The sequence below is a fragment of the Amaranthus tricolor genome, chromosome 1 (assembly GCF_026212465.1).
Source record: "Amaranthus tricolor cultivar Red isolate AtriRed21 chromosome 1, ASM2621246v1, whole genome shotgun sequence".
Classification (NCBI taxonomy): domain Eukaryota; kingdom Viridiplantae; phylum Streptophyta; class Magnoliopsida; order Caryophyllales; family Amaranthaceae; genus Amaranthus; species Amaranthus tricolor.
This window is the reverse complement of record NC_080047.1, coordinates 37694366-37720711: the sequence shown is the minus strand read 5'-3', so window position 1 is coordinate 37720711 and position 26346 is coordinate 37694366. Positions and strand designations below refer to the sequence as shown.

Here is a 26346-nt window from a genome sequence, read left to right as displayed (position 1 = left end):
GAAAGGAAGGAGTTTTTTACTTCAAAACCACTACTAGAGTTGATTCAATTTTGAACCCAAAAGAAAAAAATGAATTGAAAATGGGTAATTACCAGATTGTGTAAGAAATACAAATCGAGAGAGGCCGGTGCCGGAAAAACGCAGATCACCCATTGTCAATAGTGCAAGAGGGGTGAAAAAGGTGAATTCTGATCCCTTCCCAAGAATCTAACCCTAACCAAACAATTAAAAAAAAATCCCCCCAAAAAAGCGTAAAGAGTAAGCAAACAGTTCTGCTATCAGTCCAAATTTATGCATACTGATACAGATATTCTAGAACTTCAGAACGCTGAGCAAACTTGCACTGACGTTCCCATGGCTGAATCTACCGCTAACAGTCGAACTCGAGACCTTGACAGACTTCTTTTGCGTCCTGGTCACCTTGTTGGACCCCATTTCCGACCGGGTCCGGAGGTAGGGATTCAACAATTCTTTGTTTCGTTGAGGCATTTTGACAAACTGTTGGTGTGCTTTTGTTTTCTTGATTTTCTTTGATGGGTGTTCTTTGATTTTGCAGTTGAGGGATGATATTAAGGAGTATGCTAGTGTTTTGGTGGTTGGAGCTGGTGGGTTAGGGTGTGAATTGTTAAAGGACTTGGCTTTATCTGGGTTTAAGAATCTTCAAGTTATTGATATGGATCGTATTGAAGTCACTAATCTCAATCGTCAGTTCTTATTCAGGTTTGTATCCTTGTTCCTCGCTGTCTGTTGACAATTTTCTATGATGTCGATTTCTATTCAGGTTTATATCCTTTTCCTTGCTGAAAATTTTTGATGTTATCATATTAATTACTCTTTCTATTCCTTAGAGTTTGACCCACTTCAAAAATCGATCTAAGAGCCTGTTGAAATTAGTTTATCAAACTCAAAGGGACCGAGAGAGCATAGTGTTGATGCGGTAATTATGCTGTATATTATTCTAGAGTCTAGCCCTAAGTGTATATGTATATGCTCTGGCCCCCATATTTATGATTTTTTTTGTTAGCTTGAATTAGACTGGAGATGTTTGGTTGATTGAATACATTTTCACCAAAAAATGGTGATATACTATGATGCCTATGGATGTAGCTTCTTCTGTTTAATGCATTGGTTATTTGGGTATATATTTTGTAATCATTGTGGGACAATTTATGTATGAGTATATTAAAGCTTGTAAAATTTAGATATTACAATTCTTACAAAGAAATAGAGGCGGATGGGACTATACTTGTACCTAGTTCTTGCATTCCTTTCCATTTTGTGAGAAAGTTTTATGGTTGCTTGTGCACGATTTATTAAATAATGTAGTTTCTGCTGATAACTAATTCAACCTTATGCTCCCCATGTTCGTGAGAAAATCTGAACTCAAACGAAATTATGGATAAGTTTAGAGTAAAACATTGAAATTGTCTCTTGTTTGGGGAATTCTGAGTTTTGAGTGAACTTAGAGGCACTGGAGTTTTTGCACTCTTAAATTCAAAATTAGAAGGCTTTTCAACTTGAAGCATCAAATGGAGGTTTTTTTGCTGCATATTGTCTTAGAAATTTACTTTTATTTCCTCTACCACACAATTAATCATTTTCTCATGCAAACATTTTTGACCATATTTATCCTCTAATAATCGAAGAGACATCTTGTGGAATATTTTTATAATTCCTTTGCACATTATTTTCAAATTATTAAGTTTTTTTTTTGAATTTATATTACTTAAGATTTCAAATTTGAAATAATGATGGTAAAAGGTAACCTTATACTGGTTTTTGGGTCATCTACATGGAACTCTCACATATTTCTACTCGTTCCACTTTTTTGATTTTAGCATGCCTTCATTAATTTTATGATTCATTAGAGGGACTATTGGAACAACTCAATTGTCTTGTTTAACCTTAAATTTAGTTGAAAAATGGTATATGGGGGTTGTCACTTCTTTTAACATACTTTTGCCCTTTCTAAAATACTCTTGCACACCTCAATTGGCCATTGGAACCATAGTGCAAAAATGCGATAACAAAACGGTGATAGAGTAACACCGTTACGTGTGTGATGTGGTTATCGTAATGCCTAAATATCGGTCGAAAGCATTAGATATCTATTGATATGGCCCAAAATGCGTTTTTTTTTCCATACATTTACTGTAACGTGAAATATTGGTTCATTTTAACAGAAAGCCTTTACAACGTGGCCGATGCGATGCAATGCGACCGTGTTTTTTCATTATGACTATAACATAGCATTTTTAACATATTCGTGCATTTTGTTCCAATGCACTGGACTCACTCATTTTTCGTTGTCAAGACTCTAGAGGATGAAAACATATGCTGATTGTAGAATGTTTGTGTGGTCGTTTGGTTTTGAGTTTACGAAAGAAACGACTGTTATAAAATTGACATAACAACATATTTTTAATGTGTTGAATCCATACTAAAGTATGCATCTATAAATGTTTTTTGAATGCCTTATACATTCTATATTTACTTATTTTTGACCAAAATTTTGATTATTGTATGTTTTACTTACCTTGTATGTAATATGTTATGTGGACCTATTAAAAATTGATAATGCCATAGTAGTGATACCTTGATCTTGGGGGTGTTTGGCAAATAGCCTGTTTGGCAAATGCCATAGTAGTAAATATTAAAAATTGACATAACAACATATTTTTAATGTGTTGAATCCATACTAAAGTATGCATCTATAAATGTTTTTTGAATGCCTTATACATTCTATATTTACTTATTTTTGACCAAAATTTTAATTATTGTATGTTTTACTTACCTTGTATGTAATATGTTATGTGGACCTATTAAAAATTGATAATGCCATAGTAGTGATACCTTGATCTTGGGGGTGTTTGGCAAATAGCCTGTTGGCTTTTTTTAGTTGTTTGTTTGACCAACTGGAAGCGTTGTCTTTTTTGTTGGCTTTTTAGCTTGTTGGATAAGCCGACGTTCAAGGAGAGGAGATCTTTGATAGAATTATGTATTAGTTGTTTGCTGTTTATTAGAGAAAAAATGGGTCAACAAGCCAAAAGGTAATGAAAAAAGCCAACTAAGTTGATCTTGATCTTTTTAGTTTGGCTTCAAATAAGCTTTTCAGTTGCTTTAAAAGCCATTTGCCAAACTAGGTTTTTGGCTTTTTGATCAACTAGAAAAGCCAAAAAGCCAACCCAAAAGCCATTTAACACACATCCGTTTCAATTCATCTCAAGTGGTGGGAAGTGTATAGCATTGTTTCAAGTTTCAAAATCCTCTTTACTAATCCATCAACTTAGTCTGCACCATGAAACTTCATATCTCTCAGTCTTGGCAATATACTTAGTGCAATTAGCTCTATATATTGCTTTTCTGTATGGAAATTCAACTTTCCTCCTTTTCGATTATTGATGATTTTGTCTTCTAGATTCTCCATTTTCTATTCTCTTCTTTTTCTTTTTGTTGGTTTAGGATTACAACTTTGTTGTATGTGTTAGTTGCACTCTTTAAAGAGTCTTATGCTAGTAGAAGTAGATTAGTACAAATAGAAGTTTGTAAACTCAGAATTAATGCATTGAGAAATTTACTTATAAGCATGTGTTTTATGAGAATCACACACAATATTTGATCCTAAGTGAAATCATTGAAGTCTTTGGGAGTTAGGTGTAGTCATAATGATTGAAAATAAACAATTTTTAGATGTGGTTGTACTCAAGAATTTGAGAGTTTTTTTGACACTTGGTGTAATCACTGAAATCAAAATCCATATTTGGAATCTGAATCTTTTGTTTTTTATTAAATCAAAAATTTGCCGACCAAACTGTGAGTTAACATAAATGAAGCTATGCAAGATATACGTAATAGTAATTTTGCAAAAGTCTTGTACTTCTAGGAGTAGATAAGTGAAATAAGAGCTTTGTAATTCAAAAAATTCAGTGTTAAATTAGAGTTAGTTTGTGTCTTTATGAGAAACAAATTCAAACCTGAAAGTTTGAGAAATTCTTGTTTTCTTAACATAATAAAAAAAGAGATATTCCAAAGACGTTCAATTCTTTGTGAGTTAGCTGTAGGCATAACTCATTTTCCAAAGTCGTTAAATTCTTTGTTAGTTAGGTGTAGTCATAGCGAGTTATGTTAAAGAAATTAAATAGGGTTAGTTGAAAATTAAAGGTGATTGGAAGTATGTTGAAACTTGGTTGTAGTTGCAAAATCAAAAACTCATATTTTTTTTGAAAAAGAAAAATGTGTTACTTAATGAAAAAAGCTACCAGAACAATTCGTAACTTTAATTGTTTGTTTCTGATTATATCAAAATGATAGATTTCTCCTAGTTTCTAATACATAATATAATCCTTTCTGTTGGGTGGTTGGGAAGGGGGGCTAATTAGCAGTGGCGAAACATAGTTAAGGTAATTTAAACTTATTAATAAAGTATGTTGTTTGTTAGTTGCCTACCATCTAATTTTTTGTATGATTTTTATACCTCCTTATAATTTTTATTCAGGCTAATAGAATTAAACACTGAAATGTACTATCAGCTGAGTTTAAGAGTTCATGTTAGCTATCAAACTGAATGTGTATATGAACTGAGTTGCAGCTTGAAATAGTTTCAAAGTTGAAATCTCCAGCAGAAAATTGTGGCAATGTTGGCAGAGTCAATAATGCCACTGCTCTGCTAAAAGTTCTTTGAGTACTTAAGTTTTGGGGCAAATTTCCTTTGAAAAGTTTCCCATTGTCTAAGGATCATTTGATTTTCCTATTGTGTCATCACACATGGGCACCATTTCAATTTTCTGAACCTCGAATTCCCTATCAGAGAGATGATTTCTATGTTCTTTTGTTATATACTCTCTCTATATGTTGATATCTTGAAAAGACATTGAGACATTTCTAGAAAGTTCCCTGTGACTAAATTTAAATTCTGTATATTGATAAAATTCAAGTTATTATTCTGGAAATTTACTCCCAACACTAATTTTTTTTGTTGGTAACTAAAAGCATATCAGCATACACAGGAAATATTATTTGAAGTAATACTTATTTCTCTGAATCTTCTTAATGGATTTTATTTTATCCTTTACTTCTAGGCTTGAAGATGTGGGGAAGCCAAAGGCTGAGGTGGCTGCAAAACGTGTGATGGAAAGAGTTAGTGGTGTCAATATTATTCCACATTTTTGCCGGATTGAGGACAAGGATATGGATTTTTATGAAGATTTTGTCATAATTGCTCTTGGGCTGGACTCTGTTGAGGCACGCAGCTATATTAATGCAGTGGCTTGTAGTTTTCTAGGTACGTCCCTTTTCAGTATGAATTTCTTATAGAAGTCCTAGTGCTACCTTTGCTATAGTGCTCACTGCCGCCAGAATCTTTTTTCACTTTTCTAGTGGCTGATTGTATCATTTCTGTTTTGGTGATTCAATCTCCTTTTCCAAAATGCAATGACGAGGATAAAATTCTTGCTTTCATGTTGGTTTAATGCCTATCCAGTTATGTGAAATGATTAGTTTGTTGACATTATTGATAAAACTTTTTTGTCACATTCTAGATGACATCTGCTTTCAATTTCTTAAGACATGATAGAACACGATCAAAGCTTAATTTTATTATCTTCTTTTAGGAAAAATTAATGTGAATAATACATTCTTTTAACTTTTTGCCTACAATAATATGAACTATTGATTAACCATGAATAGTACGAAATAATAGGTATATTTTCCACTAGAACTTTACTTATTAGTTACTTACAATTGTAGATCATTTTGTAAAAAAAAAGGAAAAATCTTTAAGAAAGAGAAAACCACCCTTTTCTGCTCCACCTCTTCACTAACTCATCCCTACACCAACCTTCTCAAGTCTCACCACCACTGGACCACCCCTCCCCAATGACTCCCCTACCCCTGTTCAACCCCTTTTGCATCCAACACCCCTTTTCGGCCTTCAGAAACAAAATTTTCAAAATAACAATTTCTAAAATGATAGAGTAAAAACTTTAAGTGAAGTAATATCAAGAAAAAAGATCAGAAAGATATGAGAATCACCCATGAAGCTGGTTTGTTCTTGCATTTGAGGTTTAAATTTTATTTACTTAAGTTATAAGCATCAAATCAAACAATCCTAACACTTTCACGAAACTAATTGAAAGTATACAATTAATTGCTCAAAAAATACACCAACACAAGTAAATACCAAGAATAACTGGAATTTTAGAAGTGGTTTGTTGAATAAGAGTGGTGGTGGTGGGTCGCTGGAAATGGAGGGGTGGTAGTGGGAAGGTAGATGGGGCTGCTATGGTGGAGTTGTGCTAGGGTGGGGGTTGGGGTAGTGCACAGGGAGAAAGAAGGGGAAGGGGTGAGATTTTTTTAATTTAAATTAATTTATTTTTCTTGGGGTAAAAATGACCTGTTTTTACAGGTAATGGGTGAAAATGGATGTTGGTGGAAAACTCACCTCATTGTTTGTATTATTCATGGTTAATCAATAGTTGATTTTATTGTGGGGAAAAAGTTGAAAGATTGTATTATTCAAGGTAATTTTTCCCTTCTTTTATAGTTAGGGTTATAGCCAACACTGGTCTTGGACTATGCCCTTACTAGACAATAGAGAATTGTTTTCCTCAGCCTCGGTAGTTGAAAACCTTTGACATCATCTTTTACACCTGAATCATATTATTGAATAGGAAGACATGTATTTGAGAAAACTTATGAACTCCTTTATTATTGTGCATCTTCTTTGGCTTTTAACTGGGTTACTTTTGCAACACTACATAATTCTTAGTTTTGCAATTTTCATCAGCCAGGGCTGTTGGGTTAAGAGCTCGTTAGGTAGCTATTAATTCTTATTAACAAATCATCAATTTATTAGTCTAGATTAGGAGAATGACTGATTCTAAAAGACTTTGGCTTGTCCTTTTGTGATAATTTAAATTTACTATATCTTGTTTTTGTCACTTATTGTCACATGTGTTCTCTATCCACCATCATACTAGGGGGGATAGGTTTCTCTTAGGCCTGGGTGCAATCCTTCTACTAGTTAAGGGGTAAATAATTATGTTTGAATTATTATGGGAAAACATTTAGGTAAAAAATAATTATTGGTAATAAAGGTAAGATGATTTTGCAATTTTTCAAAAAATTTTTTTTCGAATCAAATCCGCACAAGACGCGAGTGAGCTATAAGCTTGGGACGAACATCTAAAGAGTAGTAATAGCATTATGCTCAATTTGCCGACCACTTCACTCCCATTTGAAGAGCATAAATCTGACGTAACTTTCCCCTAATTCATGTTCATGATCTTGTGCAAACATCCTCTTTTTTGTCCCACAATTCAAAATTCATTTACTACAAAATTGTAACGTCTAAACCCAATTAAATCCAAGAGCATTAGCAAATTTATCCAAAATTTCCATTAATTCTTTGAATCTAACGCTCTATGAGTGACGATGAGGACTACGAAGGCTCTATTCAGCCACCACCTATGTTACTCGGACTCGTCAATTTCGTCGCCTCATCGTTACGGATACCGGTGCTACATACGCTTCTGGTACGCCGAACTGAACATGGGTACGACTTGTAGAAAACTTAAAATTTAACTCCATTATTCGGGTTTGCATGACTTTTAAACCCTAGATCCGAAAGTGTGAGATGTGTTTATTCTTACCTTTTAATTAAAACCTTGGCTTCTGGAGTATTTTACTGTAAAAGCTACTAGCTACTCTTACTGGCTACTACCCTAGTACCCGGTGGAGTATGATTTATTACCACTTCTACAATCCTTTTACTTCACTTTTTCACTCTTTGACTTTTTACTTTACTAACACCAAATATTTTTTGTATTTATAGGCAATGTCAATATTTTTAATTTTATTTGAGGAATTATTTTTTTATTTTTCTGGATTCCCATACCCATATCCAATACTAGGACGCTGTCCCCGTTATTTTATATATTAAAAAATAATGTTTCGGATACCAGGATCTACACCCATATATGATACTCATACTCGAGTCCAAGTAACAGACCACCACATTCTGATGCAAATGAGGAAGATCACATTATTTCAAATGAGAAATCATGCATATCAGAATCAGAATATAAGGTTTGGGATACTTAATGAGCCATGATAAACTTTGCACCCATTGATTAGCTTTGATCTAAGCTATTTTAGATTCATGTGATGGAAATTTTCAGAACCAGAATGTTATTTTAGGAACTTAGGTTTGATGGTTGTTCAAGAGGACATCGGTGATGGAGATTGTTATCAGGTAGGTAGTAGTGAAGGAATCATTAGCTATTGCTTGTTGCTGATGAAGACTCTCTCCTGTTTGGGATAGAGTAAATATTTCCCCCAATGCAGCCTGGGTAAAAGTTTATGTTTAATTAGGGGGGAATATGTACTCTCTGATTTCTTTTATCCCAATCGAGGCATTTAGTTGAGCCCCCAAAAAATAATGGGCTACTATTTACCCCCTAGTTCACCATATCTAGGCAAGCTCGCAACATTATAATCTATTACTTAAGAGGATATGGTAGTCAACTTCTGCCCATGTGTTTGGGCCTTGAGGCCGGTTAGTTGGTGTGTAAAGCAACGAAACAGGTGATTATGGTGATTTCTGGGAAATGCTGTGATAGATTGCTTAAACTGGGGCATGATCCTTCAGTTGAATGTTTAAGCTAATTTAAAATTGAGCTTGATTTCTTATTCATTACTGTTTAAATTTCTGAGCTTCTTCTGAAGAAACCATAGGGCAGTTTAGCATAGAAATAACTAAAATTTCCGAGTCTTCAAATTTTTACTTCTCATGTTACGTATATCTATTTTGCCTTTGATCTCTGGAATAATTTTCCAATGTGATTTGTTAGCTGTATAATTATACATGCTTCATTTTGCTGATACAGAGTATGATGAGAACGACAACCCAAAAGAAGAAACTATTAAGCCTATGGTTGATGGTGGGACTGAAGGTTTTAAGGGTCATGCTAGAGTGATCCTTCCAGGAGTGACACCTTGTTTTGAATGTACCATCTGGCTTTTTCCTCCTCAAGTCAAGTTCCCATTATGCACTCTTGCAGAGACACCTAGAACTGCTGCACATTGTATAGAATATGCCCATCTAATAAAATGGGATGAGGTTTGATAGTCCACATTTATTGTTTTACCATACTCCTGATAACTATGTTGGTGATTGTTTGTTTGGTTAATGGACAGGTTCATAGTGGCAAACCTTTTGATCCCGATGATCCAGAGCATATGCAATGGGTCTATAAAGAGGTACTTTAGGTGGTTAATAATTAAATCATTGTAGCTCATTGCTTCCTTCATCTGATCAATTTCAATTATTTATAGGCTGTTAAGCGTGCTGAGCTTTTTGGCATTCCTGGCGTCACATATTCTCTGACTCAGGTATGTGGTAGTTTGAAGGAAAAATCAAGGGAAGAAAAATAGAGGTGGTGGAGTGGGAGGGGAGAGAGAAGCACTACTCTCAAATATTATCCCCTTGGAATTGCATTTCTTTTATTTTGTTGCCATCTTAAATAGATGTACAATCTCAAACTCTCAATTCCCAAGCCTGATCTTATTACAGGACCAGGGACAAATTAGATTTGTATATCTTATGATGTTATCTTTGTCTCTTTCTTTTATCCTTTCTGCAAAGTGGCAATTACCTAGTTGCTGGGTTCTTTCCTTTCCTAGCCTAATAACTGAAGTTGACTATCTTGAAAAGGAGCATGGATTTTTTTTTTTTATAATTTTGTTTTTATTTGTGTGATGATGACCATTGTTATGATAATTCAAGACTTTGTGCTTTGAAAGTTACTATATTAGAAAGTGCTAGCCCTCTCCTGTTCTCTGCCCAAAAAGGGAGCAGCTGTTGATTAATAACATTATTGTTTTCTGTTGTGGTTGTGCATTGTAATTTATCTGCTTTTATTTTGTGCAGGGAGTTGTAAAAAATATCATACCAGCTATTGCTTCAACTAATGCTATCATATCTGCTGCTTGCGCACTAGAAACTCTGAAGATTGCATCTGGATGCAGTAAAACATTGTCCAATTATTTGACGTGAGCTTTACATTCCCCTTTTTGTATTTATTTCATTGTTCAATTTAGTACATGTTTTTACTCGTGGAAGCTCTTCAGTACCTTTAAAGTTTATAATTTAATTTGGTCTGCTGGAGAAGCTGAGGGATGAAATAATTAGAAAAGCAAAGTTTAACTCAGTACTCAAGAAATGTACGTTATCAAGTTGCATCCTCGTTGATTTTATGGTGTATAATACAGATGCGGGATAGAAGGACTTGAATGGGGAGGCAACCTTCCTATTTGTATTTGACTTTTTTGATATCACCTACAATGGGTAGCTCACTGGTTTCACATATTTTCATATTAGAATTACTTAATGATTTCTAGAGATATTTTGTTATACTTATGACATATTGTATGGAACACATTTCATTCTCCATGCAATGGATGAATTATCTTGAAGAAATTATAAACAATGCCACAAAAGCATTAATAGATGGATGGCTCATGCATAGTGCAAAAATAAAGCCGCATCACTGTATCGCGACTGTACTGTAAAGGTTGTTTTTGAGTTAACCGTGACTGAAATATAGGCTGCATTGACTGCAAAATCATCCGCATTGGCTGTGAAATGTTTGCACTATGGGCTCATGTTACTTGCTTGAAAACATTTGCTGCAGTAATATTTGGATTTAAAATTTTGAATTTCAGTTGCCAATTTTGTGGTGCAAGTTTGTATATTTGAAGTTGACATTTGCTTATTACCATTCCTCTTGATTGAGAAGGAAAAAAAGAATGCTTGTTCATATATATTTAGGATCATTATCTTACTGGTTTCATTAGTAAAATTTCAAGTGACTCTGTGCAGGTATAATGGTGTTGAAGGTCTACACATGAAAGTGACAGAGTTTGTGAAGGATAATGACTGTCTTGTTTGTGGTCCTGGAGTCCAAGTTGAGTTGGATTCTTCTTGCACTCTCCAAAAGGTCACTTTGAACACTTTTGATGCTAAGTTCTTTTACTAATTTCTACACTGTGAAATCCTCTGAGCACTATTGTGTTGTATGCTTTGAATTTGAGACTTTGTGACAATGCCTGAATGCTGTGTATGCATTCCGTTAACCAAACATTAGGGATGGGAATGGGTTAGTGGAGGGTGATTTAGCTGTAGTCTTTCCTGTAAAATATTCCATGCTCAACACTTGTTGGGTGTTCACTACCTACAACGGGTACAAAGTAAAAACACTCGACATTACAAAGCTGCAACAAACTTAACATTTCATTTGAATATCAATTACTTTCCCATACTTAGTCGTCAGCATCCATCTCAAATACCAATCAGACAACCAACTCTTCCCCATTATCCTTCCGAAGGTAAAAATGTTTGGTTTATTGTAGGGTGACTTTTCGTTTTTTTTCTTATAGGAAGATAATCAACAACATTCCATTAACCCAATGCCATTAAGTGACTCTAATCTAGGCAGGGTCGGGGGTGTTTCGCATGTGCGCAACCTTACCCTTGTTAGTGATGACTAAAAAGTTGTTTACGAATAAGCCTTGGTTGCAAACATCATCTACAACCTCACTAAAACAAGAAATGCGCATGATTTGATTGTTCATAAAGATTTTGTTCCACCATTCATATCTATTGGGAAATACTTTGTAAAATTGTTGATCCTTTTCCAGTGAGTGAGTGTTAATATGGCATTTGCAGATGATGGAATTTCCATAAAAGAGGAGATAATTGTCACACCATTGATTCTTTTCTGGAGGCAGTTTTATTTTGCTATCCACTGTCAATTCTAAGATTCATGGAGTTCTGGTTTAAGACAACTGACTTCAGGATGGCTAAAGCATGTATATTGTTTGATTTTGACACAACTTGGGATCATGTTCTGAAGAAGATATGAGAGGCAGAGAATGAAAATGGGGTCCATGATATTATTCGTGCTAATTTGCATTTGGAACTTTTCATGTTTTAACCCCATACAGTTTTACTGCCTCTACGAAAATCCTTCAAGTACCTTCCATGAATAGAATGTGTTATTTAAGTTAGCTACCTAACCCATTCCTTCGAGCATACTCGCTAAAATGGACTTTTCTTAAAACTAGATTGTCCCTTGTCCCTGATTGCAGTTATTCATGGATGATGGAAATTGTATGGAAAAATTTATTATTCACCAGTGTTTTGATAATGGGTTGTGGTTACAATAAGGGGTGGCTTCTATTGGAGAATTTGAGCATCTTCTTGTCTTGCTAGCAGTGCGCAAAGTTTTATTCGAGGCCTCTTTTGGAGAGGCGTTGGAGTTTGGGGTGATTCCTCTTTGCCAACCTAAATGATTGATACTTGATAGCACTTTTGTGGAGGTCCCCCAGTAGTATGGATCTCATGGGTTTGACACATTCTTTTCGACAGCTGACATCTGGTTGGCGACCGGTGAGCTTTATCCGAACTTCTACAATCTTCTCAAAACCTGCATACAAATAGTAATTGACACCTGAGGGCTTTATAGAATACATTAGCTTATCAAAACAATACTTCAGATGTTTTACGAGATTCTATTTTTAGCTTCTACTACTGTACCGGATTTTCCTTGATTGGTTATTAAACTTTTATCTGGAGAAGTAGCTCCTTATCTAGATTTTAATGTTAGTAAAACAAATAGTAAATCTGCATAAATGTAGAAAAGTCGGTTTCAACCATGATTGATGTATGTGTTTCATCACTTTGTAAGGTTATTCTTACTTTTTTATACCCTTTAAACAAGTGAGCCAAAACACTTCTGATTTCTTAGCTAATTGCTACTTAATTATCTTCCTTGATGCTTCAATTTTATGCGGAGTACTTTGGCTGACAAATTTCTTGTGGTTATGGCCGACAGTTCATTGAATTACTGTATGAGCATCCAAAGCTGCACCTGTCAAAAGCGAGTGTGACACACCAAGGAAAGAATTTGTACATGCAGGCACCTCCAGTGCTCGAAGAGATGACTCGATCAAATCTCTCCCAACCATTGTTTGATTTGATGGGTAAAATCCCTAGCGGTGTTGTGCATGTCACGGGTTCATTGATCAAGAATAAGAAAGTAACCGGTGTTAGAAAGCTGCGTGTTTCCTTCAAGGGAGTGGACAGGATGACTGATATGGATACTGCTGCTGATGTATAGTTGCGATTAGTTTAATTGACTTGATTCAAATTTTGTCTATTGATCATTATTTTCTGCATCTGCTCGTAGCTGTAACCGTCATTTAACGCTGACCCGAGCTTATCATTGATGTAATGTTAAACTTTGCTGCTATTTTTCGTCTTTGGAAGGGTAGAATTTCACATATGCTGAATCTCATTTAAAGAAAAAACCGAAAGCGAATCGGGTTGTGTTAATGTATGAACAAGCTCTGTTGCTTTACGTTTACTTCTGTCTGAAGTCTTGAAGTATTGGGATTACAAGATATGTGATTTGCTAATTTGACCTTTTTCCAAGATCGATGGCAACTTAATAATCTTTACAATACGTTTGCGAGGAAGATTAAAACAAATACCCTTATTATTAAAAATAATTTCTAAAATATGCTTTAGGAAATTTTAATTCTCAAAATAAGTCTTCATGTTCGAACCTAAGGTTAGTTATGTTCGCTGTTAGTATTAGCGAATAAAGAAATTGGTAAGAGAAAGTCAAAATCTTTTGTTCGCTATTACTAACAGCGAAGAAAAGAGAGACCATGTTATAGTGATAAAAGGGACAAAAAATGAAATCATTTATGTCTGCTGTTATTAAGAGAACAAACATGTTTTTTTTTTCCCTTCCAACGGATACTGTTAGTAACAACAAATAAGCCTCGACCTTAGATACGGACGCAAAAATGCTTATTTTGAAAATTAAAATTTTTCGAAGCTTATTTTGGGTTTTTTTTTTCTAAAAATGCATATTTTATTCAATTTTTCACGTTAGGGATACACTGACGTTGGTAATATTTTGTGCTATGGGTGGATCTAAAATTGTTGGCGTTAAATAATCAAAAATATTTTTATTATTATTATTTAATACCAATAACTAAACAACTTTCAAAGTCCCAGGGCTGAGTTTGGAATGATCAGCTCAAACTTCTGTTAATTGGAAGTGAGTCTAAAGGTGAGGTATTTCTTAGTTAAGACTAGAGGTGTTCATTTAAGTCATCGGGTTAATCACGGCTTAGGTATTTTCCAGTCGGTTTGAAATTGTGTTTTGTGTCTATATTGTATTTTTTTTATATAATTGTAAATTATTTTTGGATTCAGGTCAAACCGGGTTTACAAGGTCGGATAAATTTCAAATCATCGAGTTTGTTTTGAACACCTCTAGTTCAGAATGTCCACATGCTCGGGGGATTAGATGCCTTCTGTTAAATATACTGATAGAGTGATGTGGTCGTTCCATTGTTTCAGTTACAACTAGAGGTGTTCAATGGGCCAGGTAGGGTCAAAAATTAAACGGGGCGAGTCAAAGCCCGGTTTAATCCGACCCACTTTGACCCCATTTTTAAAAGTTCATAAAATATTTTTTTTATTATACTTTATGGCCTATTGGATCGACCCACCTATGTATATAATAATATCATTTAAAAATATAAAAAAAGTGGTAAATTTTTTTTTTTTCGCAATTAATTCTTATAATTATTCGACCCGCCCGCCCTGACCTTTACACCAAGGCCTGTTAATGACCTGCCCGTTATTGACCCGACCCACTAATGACCTGTTAAAATGTGACCCGACCCGTCCCGTTGAACACCTCTAGTTACAAATAGGGAGTAGGGGGTCTTTATTTTATTTTTAATTTTTTTTACTGAATATGCTTTTCCAATTAGAATTTAATGGATTTAATTTTTTTTCCATAACAACAACAATAATCTCACTATCAAAGCTTTAATCCAAAAGATTAGGGTCGATTATATGAATTAATATATTAGTTGTAACGATCATCCACATAAATTCTTTTTCTCCGATCCATACTTTTTGATATTTTATAGTCTCAATGTGTTACTCTACATCCTTTATTTCCTTTTTAGTCATGCGCTTTACGTTATCTTCGGTCTTCTTTGTTTGCTTTTAAAGTCTTTTAAGCGTCGACTTTCTATCTTCTAGTTTACTAGTATGCCAGTTTTGTACATGTTCAAACCATATTAAACGATTTTCCTTTATTTTTTTCTCAAAATTTGCAATTTCTAAATCATTTTTTGTATTTTTGTTCAAAATTCTATCCCTCGTATTCATCTCGTTTTTATTTAAATTTATTAAAAAATAACTTACTCTACTAAATTTTATTTTTAAAATGGAAGAAAAGCAATTCCTGATCACTAAAAATAAACTTATTTCAACAAACAATTAGAAGTTACTTTTGAATTTTGATCTCTTATTTCGATAAACTTATTTTTATCAACATGAACTTGGTTTGGCTTAATTAGAATTAGTTTTGTTAATTAAATTGAGCTTATTTTATTAAATGAGTATTTATTATTTTGAAGTGAAACAACTTGAGCCTTATCTAATAAAAATTGGTAAACTCGAGAGAAATAAAATTGGTAAAATTCACTAATAATTTATGATTCGATTTAGTCGAATAATTGACTCATCACTATGGTCGGGTTGGGAAATAGGATAATAGAGCTGTTTATGGGTGGGCTATCCGTCAGGCTTGATCAACTCGATTCGAAAAATAGGCTGGCTTGGATAACGTTTTTCCAAAAAATTGATTTCGGATGGATAATACCTGTCTGCCAAGATAAATGGGTGGATAGCGACACCAAGAAATACAACGGGTATACCCGCTTGCCTACTTAATTTAATATATTAATTATTAAATAATAATTTTATTGTTTTTTCAGTTGCTCTAGTCTACTCAACTACTTTCTACATCACCCGTTAAATAATAATTATCCAGCTTAGTTTAATACTCCTATTAGTACTCAAATCTACTAATCTACTGTCTATATTACTCCGTAGTAAGATGATGATAATCGATAATCGCACTGCTTTGGTTGGATCATCCAACAAATGTTTATATTTATGTAATTTGAGTATTTTAAAACTTTTTATGTATATTAGCGTATTTTGGACAATATATTATATTATTTTAATTGTTATTAAGACTTAAATTAAAAATTTATATTTTTAATTTTTATATAAGAAATGATTGCTTAACCATAAGTCCCGCCTGCTAAAAAAAATGAACGAATACCGATAAAAAAATAATTCCACAAAAATGGGCTGACTTTTAAATATTAGAGTCAATGGGTAGATTTTTAAGGGATTTTGCGATTCGGTTTCTGCCCATGAGCAGCTCTAATGTGAAACGTGGTCAGTGAACGTAGAGCCGTAGAGGTCCCGAGGGAATATTTTTTAATCTCTACGTATTTCCGCGCCTAATAATAAGTTGATCAGCTATATATATAAAGCGCTAAAACCAACGATTTTTCTTATTCTCTCATCACTCTTGAAAACAGAGAAACTAATATCTAGCTTTCTAAATTCTCACTCTCAAAAATCTACGAAACCATCTTCTTCTTTTGAAATTCGTTGAACCTTTTTCTTTCTAAAATGCCGGAGATGTATTCACTCAAGTAACTTTGTTGCGTAATTTCGCTAATAGAAATTCAAAATTAATGGAATATACTATATTTGATTTTTGCGACTTTTCCATTTTCAAAGCAGATCTGAAGATCAGAATCAGCAGTTGCAGCTCATTGAAAGGGAAGAAATCGAAGATGAGGAGGACTTGTTTGAAGCAATCGATAAACGTAAAATTCTCTAACTCATTTCGCGCGCGGCTTTTTCATGTGAAATTTCAGAATTTAACTCCAGTCATATAGCTCTGGAAAATATAAGTTGAACCGAGTTTGTAGGGAGTTTTAGTTTGCATGAGAACAATTTCGAATAGATTATCTCATACAGATTTTTCTCTAATTTGAATTCAAATTTTTCATAAATTCAAAATCCTTAATACTTGGGAGTTTGTTTTTCAGTCGTTTGAAAATTTACGAGGCTGAAGAAATTCATATAATGTTACTTTACGCTAATGTGCTTAATCAGAAAAAAGTTTAGACTAAATATTTCGTATTACTTCTCCGCGATTTTTCCGTTATCTAACATATTTCCGTTTAAAAATCATTTGTAATCAGTGATTTCACATGGAATCAATGCTGGAGATGTCAAGAAGCTTCAAGATGCTGGAATATACACTTGCAATGGCTTGATGATGCACACAAAGAAGGTTCTACAATTATATATATATATATATATATATATATATATATATATATATATATATATATATATATATATATATATATAGTATTATTTAAACTGTAATATTCCTAATTTTGCCCTGAATATCCTTCATTTTCTTTTTTTTTTATGAAGAGTTTGACTGGAATTAAAGGATTGTCTGAGGCTAAAGTTGATAAAATATGTGAAGCAGCTGAGAAGATTGTGGTTAGTTTTGCTTTATTTTGAAATTATCATCTATATCTGTTATTATCTGTACTTTTGGTTGAACTTTTGAAATAATAAACTTGTTTTTCTGATTGTTCTCTGATATATCCAGAATTTCGGTTACATGACTGGAAGTGATGCTCTTCTTCGAGTAAGATCCTGTTTTCTTTCGCTTTTAGACTTGGAAACTAAAGCGTTAACCTTCCTAGTTGCATTGATTTTACTGCTTCTAAACTATCATAACTGTCATTTATTATAGAGAAATGCTGTGATCCGCATTACTACTGGAAGCCAGGCATTAGATGAGCTATTAGGAGGTAATCCTAATTCACTAGTTGTTTTACCATTTGTATTCAATCGTTTTTCAATCAGTGTTTACTGAACTGTTGTAATTTCCGTGGAACATTGAAAAGGTGGGATTGAAACATCGTCAATTACTGAAACATTTGGAGAATTTCGGTGAGGAGACCTATCATTACTTATTTATCCCCTTTGATTTCTTTCAAACCGGTCTTCTATTGTTCTTGTTGTAACATTTCTTTAGTTGCATAAGTGGAAGTGATCTTTTCTTCGTTTTACTTGACACAATTCGCTTTACTTTCAACAGAAAATGGCCTGTTTACTGTATTTAACTGCAGTTGTTGTTATCTAGATATATTTTACATCTGCAAATTTTTTTCTGCTGGTTTAATATATTCACACTTCTGACACATTTCTGGTAATAATTTAATTCAGCTCTGGAAAAACTCAGCTAGCTCATACTCTATGTGTCACGACGCAGGTATACCTCTCAATTTGCTTGCTCAAAGTGTATCTACACATCTAGGTTTTGCATATACAATACCAACGATACAGTGAATTAACTCATCTTACCAACTAACAATTAACAAATGATATGATTCTCTTGTCTAGAATACATTTCTTGATCGAAATTATATAATGCAATTAAGTCTATGTTTCTTACTGCTGTTAGAGTAGTTTAGTTATATATAATGTATAATTGCATTAAAAATTTTAAATGTATAATTAGATTAAGAACTCTTTTCAGAAGTGTGCACTGAAAATTCAAGAAAAGAAATATGATTGAACTAATACATATAGAAGTAAGATTGCATGTTTTATATTCTGCTGATGAAGCCTATAGTGCTGATGCATGTGTGTAGATCTGATTATCTATAGTAATGTGCTCGATTCTTTGGAAGAAATCTCTTGTTAAGTCAATCATTAATTTTTGCAATGTTAAATTGCAGCTTCCAACTAGCATGAAAGGAGGAAATGGGAAGGTTGCCTACATCGACACGGAAGGAACATTGTATCCTGAATTGTCTTTATCATTTTATTTTGATTGGATTTAGTAAAGCAGAAATAGATGTTTGAAATTCAGTAGTCCTTTGAGTGTAGTTTTCCCTTCACTGACAACACTACAGCCGACCTGATCGTATTGTACCGATTGCTGAAAAGTTTGGCATGGATGCTGCAGCGGTCTTGGACAATGTAAAAGCAAATTCTGTCTGTCAAGATTTACTGATGAAAAGTTTACACTATTAATTTTGTGCCTCACTTATGCAGATCATATATGCACGTGCATACACATATGAGCATCAGCACAACCTCCTCCTTGGGCTGGCAGCAAAAATGGCCGAAGAACCCTTCCGTCTACTGGTGAATAGTTGCTATCTACCACTAAAAACATCTTAATTCCTGCATATGGTTGTGCATTAGTTAAGTAACTTATTTATTATATGATTTTGTAGATAGTAGATTCTGTGATAGCTCTATTTCGAGTGGATTTTTCTGGAAGGGGAGAGCTTGCAGAGAGACAGGTATTATTTTGAACGTCGCAGATCTTAAATGCTAAGATTTCTCAATCGTTCAGCTGCGTATTATATGATGATTATATTGAATTGCAATGCAGCAAAAACTTGCTCAGATGCTGTCCCGTTTGATAAAGATTGCTGAAGAGTTCAATGTTGCTGTCTATCTCACTAATCAAGGTAATATTCCATCAATCCTCTTTTTTTATTTTTATTTTTTTCCAGGAATCAAGAGCTTACCTGGATTAGATAATGTCATAAATGGTGGCTTCATTTGAATTACTAGAAGCTCAAATAATCAAAATACTGACCAAGTAAACCAAATGTGGGTGCAGTTATATCCGACCCAGCCGGAGGAGTTTTTGTTACGGACCCAAAGAAACCAGCAGGAGGACATGTACTTGCTCATGCATCAACAATAAGGTTAATGTTCAGGAAGGGCAAAGGTGAACAGCGTATCTGCAAGGTGTTTGATGCTCCAAATCTGCCAGAGGCTGAAGCTATATCCTTATTTTCCTTTGTCATTGCTTATCTGCAACATTTAATTTGCTCGGACTGTACTTTTGGCATGTTTTCTTCTTGACACTAAAACGTATTTCAGATAACGCCAGGAGGAATTGCAGATGCTAAGGATTGAATTACGCTCGCAATCAAATTAATTGACCAATACTGATCAAGTACAAGTACCGGACGATTAACAACTGCAGTTAGCTTTATTTCCTATTGTTTTAAAAAATCATTTAGCATACAGCTTTATGCAACTATTCTATACCTATTAACATAAATGTGTAAACCATTAGGCTTGGTTTACTATAATCACGATGTACGTGCTCAGAAAGGCTCTCATCGCTGGTATATGTAAGTATAATCATATCTGAGGTTATAGCCTTAGGTGATTTTTTTGTAAGTTTCAAAGCAGAGGGCACTGTAAGTCTGTAACAGTCAATTCCGGGCCTATGCTACAATGAGGAGCTTTAAAATTAGATAGCAAATTAATGGAATTTAGGAAGAAATTTTTAACATTGCATTTATGAGTCAAACTTCAAGTATTTGATATTAGGATGTGACTTAATATGTCTTTTTTTATTTAAGAATAAAGTCGCTCCCTCAGTAGACAATAATTGATGCATAGATGTTTTAAGTGGATGTTGCTAAACATTGTCCTAAGAACATATTGCCTAATTATTTAAGGACATAAAACTTGTGAATTGTGACTAATTATTAGGCTCGTTAAACATGTCAGGTTGGATTAGGTTTATATTCGAGTTATATATAAATAGATTAAAAACAATTTAGCTTGAATCTAACTCATTTAGTTTCCTAACCTGAGTTAATTTGATTCCATCCCATTTAATTCATTTATATTTAGACAAATTAAGACATTTAAAAAGGTTTTTTGACAAATCAACCCAACTCAATAATTATTTGTTTACTTAACAAATCAAGCAAATTAATTACTAACCATAGCGCATACTTTAGCTAATCACATTTATTTAGCAAATGTTCAAATTTAAGCTAGCAATACATAAATCAAACTTGAGAAAAGTTAATGGTTTAAAATCTAAACTACCAAGTAAATATTTGAAAATTAATAATCAGTTGAGGTCACACGTCAACACTTAAACATTACTTATCAATAAGGCTGATAGAAAACTCCAAATGAAAATGATAAGTGAGTAGACGCTTTGAATATATTACAGGCTTTTAGCATTTTCAACATTGATCACTTCTTATTATTTTGACAGTAATTTTAGACTTTTCAGTTTGTAACTTATTATTTTGACGGCAGTTTTAGACGTTTTAGGTTGTAACTTATGCATATTTTATTTGCTACAATAAAGAATAATATTAGGAGTTTGCAACTGAAAGTGAAACTTAAAGTCATCATGGAGGAGTCATTCACTAGTAAAGGTTTCATTTTAGGACTTGGAATAATTTCAAAAGATTTGATAAACATAATGAGGGACCGAATAGTATTCATAATCAATGTGTGAAAAGATGTGAAGATCTTATGAAGCAAAAGCAATCCATACAAGTTGCTTTTAAAAAGCAATCTGAACAAGCTAAAGTTTAATATAGGAATCGTTTGAATGCATCTTTAAACAATCATCTTAATTAATCGTTGTTGAATGTAAATTTTTTACGCTGCTGAACTCTTAGGTGTGGCAATTGTGGAGACCAGTTGAAGCATTTTCATTCAATTTTTGTACAAAAAAATATCTCATGCTATAAGTATATGTTGTGAGAATACCAAGAAAAAAAAAAAAAATGATGTTTTATGAAAGTGAAAGAAATGTGTAGATAACAAATACACTCTATTTTTGCGAGTAAGAAATTGGGCTCCGCGCTTAAATTTTAAGTCTAATTCTAGTGATCAAATGTGCATCCTTTGTGGAAATCCTATGAGAAAACGACTTTTAAGGACATGGAAAACGACTTTTAATTGTACACAATTTCAGGCAAATAAAACCTAATTCTGTTGGAGATCAAAAAAAAAATCATTCTCGTCTTACTATATATTCCGCAGTCTCATGAATAAGCTATTTTGATACAAAATTTCATTTCAAAGAAAATATGAGTATCGTAGAAGAATAAAAAATAAATTAGGCAATTCTCATTAAACGAAAATCAAATGTGTGATAAGAATTATATAAAATTGTGAAGAGTCATTTATAATTTTAATAATGGACAAACAAATATATAAAATATAATAATTGCTCAAACGTCATCCTTTGTAGACGTTGAGGTGGTCAGATGCTAAGATGGATAAATCGACTAACGTGCATAATGTTTTTGTAACAATATGACAAGATTCTTATAGTAAAAACATTAAGGGGATGTTTGGTAGTATAAAGAGTGAAGGAATGGAAAGGAATTGGAAAGGAATTCTTAAGTAGAGGTAAGGAAAATGATATAAGTTGTCTGGTATAATTATGTAAGGGAATCACTTAACATTAATTTTTTTTAGCTTAAATTAAATGAAATATTATTTTGGAAATCTGATAATTAAAAAAACATCATATCGTATTATGATTGCTATAATAAATTTGAAATCTGATTTTTGTTTGCAACAAGGTTGAAAAAGGAAAACAAATCTTTATTATAATATATGATAACTAAATGAAGGTGGAAACAAAATTGTTATAGCTATTGGATGGATGGATGGAAATATTTGAGGAGTATCCGTTACCTCCAGCTAACGGAAATGGTTACGAATGTAGGAAACCAAACAACTAATAATGGTATAGTTTAACTGAATTCATTACCCACAGCTAATTTTCACATGTCAAACATGCTCTAAGAGTGCAGTTAGGACCGACTCTATAAGGGGCAATAGGGACCTGTTCTCCGGGCCCATCTCAAAATATTAAAAACGATGTTTAAATAGTTAATAGTTAGAAGTCTATAATAGTATATTTAATAATTAAAAATTTATTATTAATATTTCATCTCAAACCTCGTAAATATCAAAGCCGGGCCTAAGTGGAATAAGCATTAGAGAAGAAAAGAGATCCAAAAGCTTAGACTAAAAATGCAAAAAGACATCAAAAAAGTGCAAACAAAATCTCCCTAATATAGACTTAATAAGGAAAAAGATAAGGGATCCTTGATAATGGTTGTGCATAGGATAGAATAGAGTGAATAGCATCTTTACGACTTTACCAATACTTCTAAATCAATTAATATTCTAATTGATGAAGCAGTTAAGACTTTTTTTAACATTTTCAGTCAACAACTATTTACTTAAAAGACCTCACAATATCAACCTTTTATGACTTTTCTATGCATTTGACAACTATTGTTGATTGTAAACCATGGGCTTTTCATTCCTTTTAAGTGTGCCAACTGGAAAATGGTATGCATCCATGTTTGCATAATTGCAAAGTCAAATCTCCAGGACAATTTTTTTTTTCTGAAATTTTCCTACGTATTCTTTACATGATGTGAAAGTAATTTAGCTGAAACGACATAAAAATTAAGGAAATAAATAGATCAATGGTTATGGTTTAATGGAAAGGATTCAACCTTGAGAACAACAAGTAACTCATCATCATACCAATGAATTTCACTTATACAAACGACGAGTAATTTAAATGTTTAATTATTGGAGAGCACCGTCCCTCAATCTCTTTGTAGAGTTGGACGACTACTTTTCTACCTTTTCTCGTTGGTCATATATTACTTTCTCCAAATCTTAATTTATTGGAAATACTTCATATCACAAGATCTCACATAAATAAAATAGTGGGTTGTGGACTTGTATATATATTAAATGAGCTAATGTTCTTACTACCATATGATTTTGAAAAATAATGACCCCACCAAGTATACACGCAAGTCTAACGCTCTTGACCCGTGGATTTGTGGGGCCGAGCCAACAGGTTTCCCGTGTCCACACAAGTGGGCTACGGTGAGATTATAATGTGACGAATTGTTACGACCTTATTTATATATGATTTACTCTTCTTTGGCAGAGAAATAAAAATAACATCAATTCTTACTAAAGCCGTCTCTTATAGAGACATCCCATTTTGGGCCCGCCCATTTTTAAAATTAAAAAAAAAAAAATCAAATATAATAAATTACTCTCTCTTTCTTCCATTTTAAAAACTTCTTTCTCTCAATAACTGTACAACTTCTATTTATGATTCTTTCAATTTCTTTCTCTTTCTTCCCTAACATTGATTTTCTTCCTCTTTCTCTTCAAATATATCACTCTGGGTTGATTTTCTTCCTCTTCATCTTCAAGTATACTATTTTGGGTTTCTTCTCAAATCATATTACAATGGAATATTTAATGTGGAAATTCGATTGTTTTGAAAGGTATGAAAATTTAAGATTTTATTTGTTGAAAATGATCGTAATTATAAATTTACAATCTTCTGTTTTTTTTAAGAAAAAAAAAAACAAAGCCTAATCAATGGCGGAAACAATAATGTTGAAGAAGACAACAATATGTACTGTTTGGGATAAGGTAATGAAAGCAATTGCGGTTATAAATTTATATATAATTCGTATTATAATAACTATGAACATTTGACATAGGTTGATATACTTGAGAGTATAACATTGTTTAGTATGGGTTATATTATTTTTTTAGTTGGGGCTATAACATAATGTAGTTGAGAGTATAACATTGTTTCATTGGGGTTATAAAACTATTAAGTTGGGAACTTGGGGTTATAACATTTTTTAGTTGGGGTTATAACATTTTTTAGTTGGGGTTATAACACAGTTTAGTAAGGATTACAACATTGATTAGTTGAGGTTATAATATAGTTTAGTTGGGGTTATATGTTCAAGTTGGGGTCTTAACACATTTTTTATACATATGACTATATATGATCATACAAGCAAACTTGCATAGTTATAAATTTATAATACCAATTAGGTATAATTATATTACCAAATATTTAGAATTAAAACTCCAAACCCTTTTAGAAAAAGTTTTCTTCAGTCAATCTAATGTCAAATGTTCATAGTTATAATACCAATTATCTTTGGTTATATCCCAAAATATATGAATTTTTAACCATAATTATTTTTATTACCTTTCTCCAAATGATAGACATTGTTGTCTTCTTCAACATCACTGTTTTCCACCAATTAATGAAACTTAATTTTTAAAAAATCAGAACATTGTATTCGAATAATTAAAATTGAATTCAAGCATTAAATCTTCCATTGTTAGATGATTTGAGGAGCAAACAATGATGGTACAGTTGAAGCTTGTACAATGGAGATGAAAAAAACTGATTTTTTCGTTTCGAGGAAATAATAAACATGGGGAAGAGGAAGATGGACAGTTAATTTTCACATGCCTTTTCACACGTGTGATTTTTTGAAACTGACAGCATTTTTTTAAAAATAACAATAACCTGATAGCAGTTTTTTTTAATGAAATTTAATTGTTGGGCTCTTGAGAGCCGTCTCTAGGAAAGATGGTCTCTCAAGAGACTGCCTGTAAAAATAATTGTCACTACAACAAAATTAACTTTTTGCGACATAAGATTTAGTGACAATTAAACCATGTCACTGATTTATATTTTTAGTATAAGAATTGTTAGTTTTTATTTTAAGTTTTACTATAAAGTGAATTAGTGACACTTTATTTCACCTTTTAATGATATATGTAATTGTTACTATAGTCTATAGTGATATTTATAAGAAATGTTACTAGATCTTATGTCGCGAAAAACTTTAGTATGATTTTTTATCATGCTGCTAAAGGGTTTAATAAATGTTACTAAATCCACTATATATCATTAAAAATTTAAAGTAGTGACATTTAAATTAAATGTCGCTAAATATATCACACTAAAAGTATATTATGTTGCAGTGTGTAGCTATTGAATAAGATACAAGATAAGTGTATTTTAAAAATAAATAGATGAAATTAAAGAATAAATGACTTTGTGGATAAGATTTATTCTATGTTTTTAGATAGCAAATTTAAGAGATAAAAGAAAGAAAGGAATGGAAGGGAAAGGAAAGAGAGGGGTAAGGAGGGTGAGTGCTCCTTATTTGTTTAGAAGGGAAATGAAGCGAAAAGGAAAGAAAATAAGTGTGTTTTTTTTTAAATCTTTCCACTTTAGGAGAGATTGTATTTTTGATAAAGTTTATCTATGTTTTTACTCTAAATCTCTCCTCTCCCTTTTTGCTATCCAAACAATGGATCCTCAATCCTTACAAATTCCTCTCTGCCTTTTTTCTCTATTTCTCTCAAGTTTGTTACTAAAAACATGGACGTCGATTAACATGTGTAAAGATGTCTACTGTATAAGCCCTCATTATCAGAGAGGCCCTAAAAATCCATTTTTATACTTATTTGATTTATTGTTTCAATTACCGCAAATACATATATACTATGTTACACAGTAACCACGTAATAAAGAGCCAAATATTATTAATGTAACAACTACTCTAGTGAGAGGCCGTCTCTCAAAGAGACAATCTCAAAACAAGAAGTCCGTATTCTTATTTTTCTCTTTAGTTTGTATTAATTACACTATATAGCCCATATATTTATTGCGTCTCTCGGAAAAATTATCTCTC

The 26346-nt window shown here is 32.8% G+C and overlaps 2 protein-coding genes across 3 annotated transcripts; both read left to right on the top strand.

The window, feature by feature from the left end:
- Positions 1 to 48: 48 nt before the first annotated feature.
- On the top strand, positions 49 to 13463 carry LOC130816521 (NEDD8-activating enzyme E1 catalytic subunit). 2 transcript variants are annotated; one of them, XR_009043064.1, is made up of 10 exons: positions 49 to 453; positions 557 to 720; positions 5079 to 5281; positions 8886 to 9118; positions 9196 to 9258; positions 9334 to 9390; positions 9929 to 10050; positions 10880 to 10997; positions 11726 to 12448; positions 12894 to 13027. XR_009043064.1 is itself a non-coding variant. In XM_057682858.1 (9 exons), the coding sequence occupies exons 1-9, from the start codon at positions 292 to 294 to the stop codon at positions 13176 to 13178; spliced, it is 1407 nt and encodes a 468-aa protein (XP_057538841.1). In that variant the 5' UTR covers positions 50 to 291; the 3' UTR covers positions 13179 to 13463. The 2 variants fall into 2 exon arrangements, 1 of the variants encoding a protein (XP_057538841.1); XM_057682858.1 differs by lacking the exon at positions 11726 to 12448 and having other exon boundaries at positions 50 to 453; positions 12894 to 13463.
- Positions 13464 to 16389: 2926 nt separating this feature from the next.
- Positions 16390 to 20290, top strand: LOC130816505 (meiotic recombination protein DMC1 homolog). The gene is made up of 13 exons (XM_057682857.1): positions 16390 to 16782; positions 17164 to 17255; positions 17405 to 17476; positions 17589 to 17627; positions 17736 to 17793; positions 17890 to 17935; positions 18212 to 18257; positions 18727 to 18788; positions 18904 to 18970; positions 19046 to 19138; positions 19231 to 19299; positions 19392 to 19470; positions 19626 to 20290. Exons 2-13 carry the CDS (start codon positions 17238 to 17240, stop codon positions 19871 to 19873), a joined length of 897 nt encoding a protein of 298 aa, XP_057538840.1. The 5' UTR covers positions 16390 to 16782; positions 17164 to 17237; the 3' UTR covers positions 19874 to 20290.
- Positions 20291 to 26346: the final 6056 nt, after the last annotated feature.